The 12,629-nt window shown below is 47.1% G+C and overlaps 1 protein-coding gene across 6 annotated transcripts in view; it reads left to right on the top strand.

The window, feature by feature from the left end:
* HNRNPR (heterogeneous nuclear ribonucleoprotein R) overlaps positions 1-12,629 on the top strand; it is a 667,870-nt gene that overhangs the window by 635,812 nt on the left and 19,429 nt on the right. For all 6 annotated transcript variants that reach the window (XM_075060789.1, XM_075060786.1, XM_075060787.1 and 3 more), the window contains one exon: positions 3,063-3,239. In XM_075060789.1, the coding sequence (XP_074916890.1) occupies positions 3,063-3,239 (177 nt within the window). The remainder of the gene's footprint in view (positions 1-3,062; positions 3,240-12,629) is intronic.

Here is a 12,629-nt window from a genome sequence, read left to right as displayed (position 1 = left end):
GGTCATGGATGGGGCTTGTTCGCTGGGTTTTGTAATTTGGTGGCAGAGTTTGCCATAGAGGTTCGTTGCAGTGGACTGAAAAGCTCAGTGGAACCAATCATGCAACTGAACGTCGCTAATCTTGCCAAATCGTCCCAAGCAACCATCAAGACCTAACCGAATCACGACCACACATCACTGGTTCATATCACCTGCACGTCTTGTCTAAAGTGGAAAAGGCGTGAGTAATAGTGAGGAGTGGATATGCTGTGACTAGAGTACTGGTGTTTTCGGTGCTCCTAAACCCTAGTACTTCCAAAACTGCCTTAAAATTCAAGCCATGCTACTTTGCCTTTCTTAGAAAACTGCATTATTTTTTTTAAAAAATCCTTTCTTTGAAACAAGAACTTGGTGACATGTACTGGAAGTGCTGTAAAGTGGGATCTTCATACTTTCTGCTTAGGCACGATTGTGTGTATCTTCAGAACAGTTTTTATAATACTTCTTTGTTCGGATGCTCAGAGCTACTCAATAACATTCACCATGAGTAAATGAATTTGTTGATATGCGTCCAAAAGTGACTTTGGGAAATCCGATCAAATTTTTGAAAAATAGCTTAACTTTGAAACTTGTTTAGGAAGAACAAAATTTTAAGTTAAGTGTCTGCCATTCAGCTACATTTAGGAAAAATTTGCAAAGTTGTTTCTCAAATAGTAAGTTTTATCATGAGTCTATAGTTACAACTTATATCGGTATTGTCACACGGAGAAGGACCGGGCATACTATCAGGAAGATCTGACCACCTTGTAAACTGGAGTAAATAGTAATAGGATGAAATATAAATAGTGAAAAGTGCAAGTCATGCACTTAAGGGATTAATAATAAAGAATTTAGATTACGTGGGACGCATCAGTTGGAAGCGACGGAGGAAGGAGAAGGACCTTGGGGTATGAGCCGCCAAAATTGATATGGCGTGTTAAAAAAGCAAATGCGGTTTTAGGATGCATCAGGCGAGGATTCTCCAGCAAGGATAAAGGAGGTGTTAGTGCCCGTTATATACGGCGCTGGTGAGACCCCACTGGAATATTGTGTGCAGTTCTGTGTCCCATGTTAAGAGGATGAATTCAAACTGGACAGGTTCAGAGACGGGCTACTAAGATGATCAGAGGAATGAAGAAATCCTGCCTTATGAAGGAGACTCAGAGCTTGCTTGTTTAGCCTGGCCAAAAGAAGGCTCCGGGGGGATATGCTTGCTCTATATCAATATAGGGGGATTAACGTTAGGGAGGAGGAGGATTATTATAAGTTTAGTACTAATGTAGGCACGAGACGACATGGGTACAAACTGGATATTAGGAAGTTTAGACTTGAAATTAATTAGACGAAGGTTCTAACCATTAGGGGAGTGAAGTTCTGGAACAGCCTCCGAGGGAAGTAGTGGGGCAAAAGACTTATCTGGCTTTAAGACTAAGCTTGATTATATGGAAGGGTGTGTTATGATGGGGATAGTTTAATATGGGCAATTGATCTTGGATTATCGGCAGATAAGTCTGCTCAATGGTCTGTGAGGGATGTGGTATGGGAACTGAGTTACTGACAGAGAATTCTTCTTGGTGCTGGTGTGAGTTCTGCCCACCATGCTCTAGGGTTTAGCTGAATCGCGATATTTGGTGGTCGGGAAGGAATTCTCCAGGCGGTGGCAGAGCCCTGAAGTTTTCGCCTTCTCTGCAGCGTGGTGGCTGGGTCGCTTGGCTGGTGGATTTCTGCAAGTCTTGAGGTCTTCAAATCTCAATTTTGAGGATTTCAATAACTCAGTCATGGGTTCGGGGTTGTTATAAATGTGTATGGGTAGGGTTTTGTGGCCTGCCTTGTGCAGGAGGTCAGACTAGATGATCATATTGGTCCTTTCTGACCTATGAGTCTATGAGTAAGTACAGCAAGGGTGAGAACTTGTTTCCTTTCCACAGAAACTACTATGGTTTAGACTAGGGTGGCCAAGCTGAGCCTGAGAAGGAGCCAGAATTTACCAATGTACATGGCCAAAGAGCCATAGTAATACATCAGCAGCTCCCCACCTCCCACCCACTGGCAGCCCTGCCAATCAGTGCCTCCCCCTCCCTCCCCAAACCTCCTGGTCAGCTCTATTGTGGTGTGCAGGAGGCCCTGGGGGCAGGAGTGAGGGCACAACAAGCTGAGGGGAGGGGAGGGGATGGGAAGGGGTGGAGTGCAGGCAGGGCCTGTGGCAGAGCCAGGGGTTGAGCAGTGAGCACAGCCCCCTTCCCCCCAGCCCCCCTTGCACATTGGAAAGTTAGCACCTATAGCTCCAGCCCCGAAGTTGGTGCTCTACAAGGAGTCGCATATTAACTTCTGAAGAGCCACATGTGGGCCAACCCTGGTTTAGACTCAGGAAATGGAGAAGTTCAGATGTGAATAGCTGTATCACCTCAGTTGTGTTTATATGTTAAACCTGTAGTGTGTTCTGTTTTTCCTTGTTGTTAAGTAAATATTTAAATCTGTCTGTTTCATGTGATATATTTTAGGTTTGGAATGGTCATGTTACTTATGAATGGCAAAGCCAGACAGACCAAAAATGGAATATCTTTGTACCAACAGTGAATGGCTTGGGAAAACTGAAAGCTAAGTTTACTCTAAAAAGTTAAGGTGACCCAGCTGCCCCTTTCATTGGTGCGAAAAATCCATGCCCCTGATTGCCATAGTTAAGCTGACCCATCCCCTAGTGTAGATAGTGCTAGGTCAGTGGAAGAATTTCTTCCATCAGCCTATCTACTGTCTCTAGGGGAGGCGGATTAACTACTGGGACAGGAGAACTGCTCCTGTTGCTATAGTGCTTCAGTTTAGCTACTCACTAGAGCTGCAGCTGTGCCGGCGTAACAGTTTAAATATAGACACATCCTAATTGTGAAAGGAGTCTATAATGGATAGATGGTATTACAATCATAAGTAGGAGTTTCTTCTATAGTTCATAAATCATGCAGTGTTTATTCCCAGAGAACTTCATTTAAAATGCCAATTCCAAGTCAGAATCTGTAAAGGCTTCTAAGGAGGTTTTGTTTTCTCTCCAGGTTTTTGTTGGCAAGATTCCCAGAGACTTGTATGAGGATGAATTGGTACCACTCTTTGAGAAGGCTGGTCCAATTTGGGATCTGCGCCTCATGATGGATCCTCTGTCTGGTCAGAACAGAGGTTATGCTTTTATTACCTTCTGTGGCAAAGACTCTGCACAAGAAGCAGTTAAACTGGTGAGTTGACTCATTCTGAACACAGCAGGTTAATAGTATTACTCCACCAGATTTAACATACTTCTTTAAAATCCCTCCTCAAAGCTCAGCTCTGTTGTAGTTCATGCAGTGAATTGCCAGTGGCTATGTGATCATTGATTGGTTACAAATTGTGCACACCTCCAGTCTGTGCTAAAACATACTGTTACTCCCTCTGCAGCCCCAACACCTTATGTACAGATACAAACATGCTTTTTCGTCCACCTGTTATATGTTTGGTTTGGGGCTCTGCATCTGGGGACAGTCCTGGTACAATAGGCTTCAGCCTGCTTGGACCTGTAAATTGTATCACAATATAAGAGTTGTAGGAAAAATAAAGTATTAGTTACTAGGTTACACCTATCAGAGGGGTAGCCGTGTTAGTCTGGATCTGTAAAAGCAGCAGAGAATCCTGTGGCACCTTATAGACCAACGGACGTTTTGGAGCATGAGCTTTCGTGGGTGAAACCCACTTCATCAGATGCTATAAGGTGCCACAGGATTCTCTGCTGCTTTTATAGGTTATACCTGTGAGCAGTGACTTTCACTACCTGTTATGTCAACACAGTTCCCTGCAGTACATAGAATCCAAACTCTTCCTGGAGTTTAACTTTTTATTTATTTATTTTTAAAGAAAGCATTAGCTCAGACTTTATCCCTGGACTTGGCTGTTTCTAGAGTTCTACTCTTAGGACTGCTAAGCCCTAATCTAGGCCTGTAGTATCCAATCTATGGCCATGGGGACATAAGTCACCCTTGGGAGCAACTATGTTAAGAAAACTTCAGTTTGATTCCATATTAAAAAATTAACTTAGTTCTGGGGCTCAGGCGACAGCCAGAGCAGAGTAAGAGAACTGAGACCTCAGGAGAAATGGCAGACTCTGTGCCCCAATCTCCCTTTCTTCTGTCACCTAATCCTCCTCAGTATATGGCCATCTGAAGAGACAACCTCATAAGACCACAGGGCAATGTCATGTGATATTGCTGCTGTTTGCAATCAAGTTTCACTTTGACATTTAAATTGAAGTGTCTAAATCTGCCTTCTCACTACAAAGGGGTGGATGGGAATACTGTCTCCTACTGCTTCCTCTGCAGTCCCAGGAGAGCTCTACTCACCTACTTTATCTTTTTGCTGCTGAGGTATAGCAGCTCTTCCTCTATATTCCTGACATCAGGGAGAGCAGGATAGATACTTGATTGACTCAGCCTGAGCCTAGAGGAACTCCTAGTAAGGGATGACTCCCCTCTCCCACAAAACCATGTGGGGCAGCCTAAGAGAGGGAAAGGGTGAAGACTGCTAATTGACAGCTGTTGCCAAAAGGCTATATGCCAGCTATGGAGGACTAGAATGGAAGCTGTATATTTGCCTATGACATGCCCCTCCACAGTCCAAGATTATGCTCTGTGCTGGGGCTACAGGATGAGAGTCACAGGAACTGAATGCGTTGGTTTTATTCGTTCTTGGGTAAATCCTCAGCGGGTGACCTGCAGGTGCCTTCTGCTCTGCTTGTATTACCTAAGTAGTCCAAATGGAGCAAAGCAGGCCAGAGAATTCATCCCACTTTGAGGGGAGGGGAGTGATTGGCCCTCAGGCTGAAAAGGTTGAATACTACTGATATATAATGTGTAGCCTCTCTCCAGCTTCATCAAAACCCACTTAACCCTTTCCTAATAGGATCAACAGTTGTTAACAGGATGAGGTTTCAAGCAAACGCTGACAGCTTATTAACCTCACTGAAAAGAATTCAGCAGTCATAATCTAAGAATTTGAACAAACATATCGCTGTATAAGATTGTTATTTTGGGCTCTTCCAGGACTCAGGTTCCCAACAGGACATGCATAATTCATCTTTTCCAATAATATGGCGCTGAAATTCATAGCTCTGAGGGGCCATGAAAAGTCCAGATTTGAAGTTAATACTTATAAAAACCATTGTTGGCCCACTCCTGTTTCTTGTGCTGGGCCTTGAGACAGTAATTTGAAGCAGGAGAAAACATTCCTTGGGCAAGTTAGTTTAAGAAACTCCACAAAGTTCTCTCTGAAGCTGCTCAAGATATGGAAATGTTAAAATAACTCTGGGCTGTGGCTTAGTGGGCAGGTGATGGGTCACTGGTGAATGATTTATCACAGTTATCTGCAATTTATCACATGGATGTTTTCCCCATATGTGTATCGTGTATGTATATAAATTTCAAAAGTGTGTCCTATCCATAATTTTCAAACCCACAATCTTTGTACAGGCAATCCTTTGCTTTACAGTGTCCAACTTATGACAAACAGCACCTATGTTTCTTATGAATTGACACCCTGATTCAACTTTTTTGACAATTGATTTTGACTGTATGAAGCTTGGTCCCACAATGGAGTGGATTGCGGTTCCGAGTTACGACATCTTGGCTTACGACACAATTTTCAAGAACCAATTGTATTGCAAGTCTGAGGACTGCCCATATTAGTGTTTCACCTCTTTGCCAACTATAAATTCAACCATGAAACCTGCTTTTGAGAAACTTCCTTTCTGCAAGATATTGGAAAAAATCAGTCTTTGAGCTTGGTGTTAACTATTTTTAGCAAAGATTTGCGTTTCCATTACAGTTGAATTAAGATCATTAAGCTTCAAATAGCATGGGACAATGTTGACTTGTGTAGGCTTCAATCATAGGGTATGATTCTGCTTTCATTAACATCAATGATGAAATTTTTAATGACTTCAGTGAGAGTGGGAGCAGTCTTGAATTAAAAAACAAAAAAACCATAACACTGTTGAAAAGCAGATTGAGTTCCCTTAAACTTCTAATAAGTTTCTGTTAAATATTGTATTATGAATCACTCTATTTGTATTGAAACCAAATTTTCAAATGAATTTGGATCAAATATTAATCCCTTCAATAAACTGTTCTTTGAGTTCTTGCGCATTACAATTCTATTCTAGATATGCGCGTGCGCAGTCATCAGATTTTTGCCAATCTGTGAGATTGGCTGTGGTGCTCCTGTGATGAACTGGGAATATTCTTAATATTTTCTCTGAATACTGTGTTGGTGCCTCAGTGTCCCCTATGCAGTTCTTAAGTATCTAGGTGTTGGGATAAGGGTGTGAGGTTGCTACAGAGCAAAGGGCCAGTGCACCTAAATGCCTGGCACTGTCTCCTAGCAACTGATGGCCTGGGCCCCTCCCCTGCAAGGTGCCCACTGAAGGTGTTAGAGACAGATCAGGTGACCTCCTGGCCCAGGGAAGGAACTAAGCAGAGGAGGTGGGGCTGGAGGGGGTTGTAGTCTGGAGCTGGCTGGGGACGAGGAGAGAAGTGCAGATGTGGGGGTCTGGCTCACTGCCCCCCAGAATGGATCCGGCCGAGGGGTCTGGTTTGCTGTATCTACAAGCTCTGTTTTAGATCCTGTTCCTGTCATCGAATAAACCTCTGTTTTACTGTCTGGCTGAGAGTCACGTCTGACTGCAAAGTGGGGGTGCAGGACCCTGTGGCTTCCCCAGGACCCTGCTGGAGCGGGCTTGCTGTGGGAAGTGCACAGAGGGGCAGAGAATGCTGAATGCTCCAAGGAGAGACCCAGGAAGTGAAGATGTGAGCTGCTTGCCCTGAACAAGTCTGCTCCAAGGGAGAAGAGGCTCCCCAAAGTCCTGCCTGGCTTTCTGGGGAGCAGTTCCAGAACATCGCCCAGGGACTCCGTGACAGCCCCCTTGCGTGCTGCACCCATGCGCTGGTATATCAGGCGCCGCTGGCCCTATGCCCTCTCAGTTTCTTCTTATCACCCATGGTGGTCAGTCAGAGCACCTGTCCTTGCTTGACAGGGACTAGCGTTTTTTCTCCCTTGGTCTTTGTACCCTGAGGCCTTGTATATAGTTATCCTTAGTAGTTTGTATTAAGTACCTGTTAATAGTTTAATTGTTAAGGATCCAGGGGGTGCCCCACTCTCCAGGTTTCAAGCCCTGCACAGACTGAAACAGGCCTGTGCCTGTTAGTGACTCTCATGGCAGTTGTCTTTGATGTGTGCCTTGAGACAAGTGCTGTATCTGTAAGAACTTTCCGCCTCGTCCACAAAAAGCGTGGAATATTTGGCTCCAGGCTCTCCTTCTGGAGTCCATCTGCACCTCCTCGGCATGAGTCACCAAGCACCTCGGCATCGGTAAAAAGTACACAAGCACTGGGCTTTTCCCAGCATCACTCCCTGTCACCAGTACTGAAAAAGAAGATGCAGAAGCACGGCTCCCCAGTGTCAATCAAGAAAAGCCAGGGGACTGCAGGCAAAGGAACTGCATTGGGCCATCCACTCACTCGGCACCCCGTAGTCAGCTTTCTCCAGCAGGGGCCGTTTACCCAGTAAAAGATCCTCCTCTGACTCCTGTGAGCAGTACTGAACCATCTTCGTTGCAGGCACCGATGCCAACACATGCTCCCCAGGCATTAAAGGAGCGCAGGCCTCCGCCCACACAGCTGGCACAGCAGATGCCAGAAGCTTCTGTGAAGGATCCTCAAGAGGGTGCCGCAGATTTCCCGAGACGACGGTGCGCTCTCCTCCACCACACCAATGCATGCCGGAGCCTCTGTCCAGGCCAGCAGATGCTTGCGGTTGGTCACTGGCACCGCAGTCTCTGTCACCTTCGCACCAATGCGGTTCGCCAAGAGGAAGGTACTGTTCCCTCTACTACCAGCACCGAGTGCCATGCTGCAGGTTGTCTTCTCATTGCCAATTGCTGATACCGTGGCAATGTTCTTCCCGCCTCTGGCTCCGACACAGGTCTTCATGGTGTGGGTACTGCGCCCCCCCCCCCTCCCCGAATGCAGGGCACCAGTCACTGTTATCGGTGGTCTCAAGGCAGACTTGGCCATCTAAAGCCCCTCTGTGGTCTCCAGAAGGAGGTTCCTCCAGAACAGAGGGTCTCTTCAGCCCATTGCCTAGACCCCAGCGGCGGGAATGGGTTACTGATCCGGCATTGACAGTGCAGAGGCAATGGCAGCTGGTCAGTGGCCCGTGCAGTGGCCTTGTTGGAACGCATGGGGCGGTTCCAGTAATTGCTATGACCTTTCACTGGCTGCTCCCTCAGAGCAACTGGCACCAATGGCACTGAGCCTGGAACCAAAGACACACTCAGAAGCTGAGACTCGGGAGCTGGTCCCCACACCTAAGACCCTCCCTGACAGAGGAGGACCAGGGCCCCCCTCTGGTGGGACAGTCATAACCTTCGTCCCTGGATGAGGCGTTTGCAGGACCCTCCACGGTAAGCATGCCTGACTTTTTCAGGACCACCAGGCCTTGCTCCAGTAGGTGCCTGAGAACTTGGGCCTCGAGGTGAAGGAGGTGGTCGAACAGGTGGACACTTTTATTCAGTGTCCTGTCGGCCTCTACCCTGATTAGTGTGGTGAATGATGAGGTCCTCAAAATTGCCAGGGCTGTCTGGCAAACACTCTCTCCTCCATCCTTCCTACCTCAAAATGGGTCAAAAATAAGTACTTTGTCCTGGCCAAAAGTTTTAAGTATCTTTTTTTGAGTTCTGAGTATACCCACCCTCCCCCTGGCTCGCTAGTGATCTCCTTGGCCAATGAAAAGGAAAAACAGGGGCTGTTACCTTTCTTCAATGGCCTCCTCCCCTACTGTTCAGCCTAGTTGTGGCTCACATCGGATTGCTGAGTCCTGGACATAATATCTTGGGGCTATGCCCTGCAATTTTTGGCCACCTCTCCTCTCCCCCTCCACCCCCAACTTCCCTGTCCCTCTTCATGGACCCTTCTCATGAGCACCTACTTGTTCAGGAGGTCGAGAACCTTCTGTGCCTGGGGGCAGTAGAAGAGGTACCTTGGGGCATGAGAAGAAAAGGGTTCTACTCCTGGTACTTCCTAATACCAAAGGCAAAAGGGGGCCTGGGACCCATCCTGGGCCTGCGTCGCTTCAACAAGTCTCAAGAAACTGAAGTTTTGCATGGTTTCCCTGGTCTCCATCATCTCCTCCCTGGCTGCAGGAGATTAGTATGCTGCTCTCGACTTTAGAGGACACTTATTTCCACTCTTCTAGATTCCCGGGCCACAGATGTTTCCTCCGGTTTATGATGGGAGGGCGCCGTTTCCAGTTCACAGCACTACCCTTTGGTCCTGAGAGTGTTCACAAAATGTGGGGCACCAGTGGCGGCTTACCTCAGACATTGAGGGAGCTGTTTGTTTCAGTACCTCAGCAACTGGTTCGTCAAGGGCAGGTCTCCAGAACAGGTACAGAGAAGCCTCGAACTGGTCCATTCCACCTCCTGCCACCTGGACCTGTTGATAATGTGGACTTTTCCATGTTTAACGCCTGTCCAATGCATAGAGTTCATCAGAGCAGTTCTCGACTCCAGGTGATCCAGGGCCTGCCTTCCAGAAGAACACTTTCAGGCCTTGTCATCCGTGATTTTGTCTGATAAGGGACCACCTGCTCACTACAGGCCACATCTGCCTACGCCTGATGGGTCACATGTCCCCCACTTGCATGTACGTGGTTCCTCACTCTCGGCTAGATCTACAGCCTCTCCACGTGTGGCTGGCCTCGGTCTATACCCCAAACAAACATGCTCTGCACTGTATGGTCAGAGTACCGAACCACATCATACGGTCTCTGCGCTGGGTGGTTGGCTCCCCGATCGGTGCTCCAGGTGATCCCCTTCGCAGTTCTGTCCCCATTTCTAACCCTGGTCTCTGACTCATTGGATCTGGGCTGGGGAGTTCAACTGGGTGAACTTCACACACAGGGCTGCTGGCTGCGGGATAACTTAGCCCGCCATATCAGTGTGAGGGAGCTCAGGGCAGTCCTCTGTCTGGCCTGCCAGGCGTTCTTGCCCCACTTGAGAGGCAAAGTGGTGCAGGTCCTGATGGACAATATAGCCACAATGTATTACATCAGCAGGCAGGGAGGTACCAGATCCTCAACCCTATGTCAGGAGGTGCTCAGCCTTTGGGACTTCTGCGTGCAGCATACCATTCATCTGGTTGTGGCTCACCTACACAGCTCCAGGAATGTCCTGGCAGATCAGGTCAGTAGGACTTTCTCATCTCACCATGAACGGTGTCTCCATCCCCATGGTCAACATAATCTTCCAAAGATGGGGAACTCCCCAGGTGGACTTGTAGCACTTCCTGTTCTGTCTGGACACAAACAAGTTCTTTTTCCATCCAGGGTCCAGACAGCCTTCACCTTTGGTTTGAGGTGCTCATGTATGTCTTTACACTGGTTCTGTTAATCCACAGAGTCCTTGTGAAAGTCAAGCAGGATAGAGCAAGTGTTAGCCTCGTGGCCCCGTCAGCACTGGTTCAGCATGCTGTTGGATCTTTCAGCAGTTGCCTCTCTTCCCTGCCTCTTTAGCTGGACTTGATTTTTCAGAACCGCGGCAACCTGCTGCATCTGAACCTGACAGCGTGGCCCTTGCATGGCTAAGCGCAGAAGAATAGGCATGCTTGGTTTTGGTCCAGCAGGTTTTGTTGGGCAGCAGAAAGCCCTCACTCAGGGTGATCTGTCTGGCAAAGTGGAAGCAGTTTGCATGCTGGGCTTTGGAGCAGCATTTTCAGGCGTAGCTGCAGGATGTCTTGGACTACTTGTTGCAACTCAAGCTTAAACGGTAGTCCCTATCGTCCATCAGGGTCCACCTGGCAGCCATCTCAGCATTGCATCCTCCACTCCAAGGCAGGTCTCTTTGCCTATCCTATGAGGGCAAGGTTTTTAAAGGGCCTGGAGCACCTCTATCCACGTGTCTGAGATCCTGTCCCTCCCTGGGACTTGACCTTCGTGGTGTGCAGGCTCATGGGGAGTGCCCCCTTTCCCTCTCTGGTTCAGCTCAAGAAGTTGATTTCGTAGGCTCATCTGCTGCTGGTGGTTGTTCTTTGAAAAACGTGATCAGCAACTGTCACTGTTGTCGTTTGACCTGCTCAAACATTTCTTGATACAGTCTCAAATAGTCCATAATACTATGAGTGATTTTGAGGCTTCGTTCCATAGAGGGATCGTATTCAGAAATTAAATCATTCAAGTGTTTCGCTGCTTGGAACACTTCAGCAAATTTATGAAGATTTCAAGTTGCTGGCTCTTCCTGTTAGTCGTCGTCTGCGTTTTCTGTAGACGATTTTATCAGTTCCTCTAACTCTTCGTTTGTCAATGTTTCTCTGTGGCTCTTAATTAATTCTTTAATTTCTTCCTCAAGGATGTCGACGAAACCATCACCACCCACTTGACTGGCCACCTGAACAATGCCTTTCACTTCTTTGTCAATGGTTGGGAAGCCCTTAAAATCATTCAGACATTTTTTCCTTAAGTTTCGCCAACGTGCATTGAATGTTCAGGCTTGATTGCATCCATTGCCTGTTTAATATAAGTGGTGCAGTTGGCAGTTTTGAAGGACTTCCAACACTCCATCACATTTAAGGTTGGGATCAGGATCCATAGTGCTACGCATCTGTGAGAATGTAAGCCTCATGTACCTGGCCTTGGTCGAGAGGATGGAGGTGGTATTGGGGGGGGGGGAGGCAACTTAAACGTCGTTATGTGCAAACCGGAGTGCCGTACTGTGGCCAGGACCATTGTCTACAGTTAGTAACACTTTAAAATCAAGTCCTTTCTCTTCGAGGTACCGCTTGACCTCCGGAATGAAACACTTGTGCAACCAATCCAGAAATATTGCTGCCATCACCCAAGCCTCTTTATTTGATTGCCAGAACACAGGCAGGAGACTTTTGTTCTTGTCTTTTAGGGCACGGGGATTTGCAGGCCTGTAGAGCAAGCCTAGCTTTATTAAATGTCCAGTCGCATTGCCACAAAACAACACAGTCACACGGTCTTTAGCTGCTTTGAAGCTAGAGGCTTGTCTTTCTAATTTTGAAATGTGAGTGTGGTTGAGCTCTTCTGGAAAAAAATGCCCAGTCTCATCAGCATTAGAAACTTGTTCTGGAAGATAGCCCTTTTCTTCTATGATTTTCTTTAATTGTTCAGGGTAGGCTTTTGCTGCCTCTTCACGTTTTTGAGGTTGAAGCTAAAATTGTTAAGCCAGCCTTGGCTGGCTTTGAATTCCTTCTCATCAGAAGGCTGTCCCTCTTTGGCAGGAGGTTTGAATAGTGCGTAGAGGCTAGGAGTCTTTTCTTGCAACGCGTTGCCATCGATAGGCACACGTTTACGGTTCATGTCTTCCATAAGTTTAATGCCTTTTCAGTCTTCACTAAAGTCTTATCACACACCTGGCTCGTCACCTTAGCAGTTATTGGAGCACTTGATGCCACGGCTTGACTAATTTCTCTCTCTCAAATCTTGATGGTATGGATGCTAGATTCGTTGTGGCCATATTTACGCGCCATGTTGGAGACCGACATACCGTCTCCCAATAAGTCCAACACAGCCAGTTTTTCCTCTAG

This window comes from Chelonoidis abingdonii, chromosome 25 (assembly GCF_003597395.2).
Source record: "Chelonoidis abingdonii isolate Lonesome George chromosome 25, CheloAbing_2.0, whole genome shotgun sequence".
Classification (NCBI taxonomy): Eukaryota; Metazoa; Chordata; order Testudines; family Testudinidae; genus Chelonoidis; species Chelonoidis abingdonii.
The sequence above is the reverse complement of the archived record's forward strand: the minus strand, read 5'-3'. Positions and strand labels throughout refer to the sequence as shown.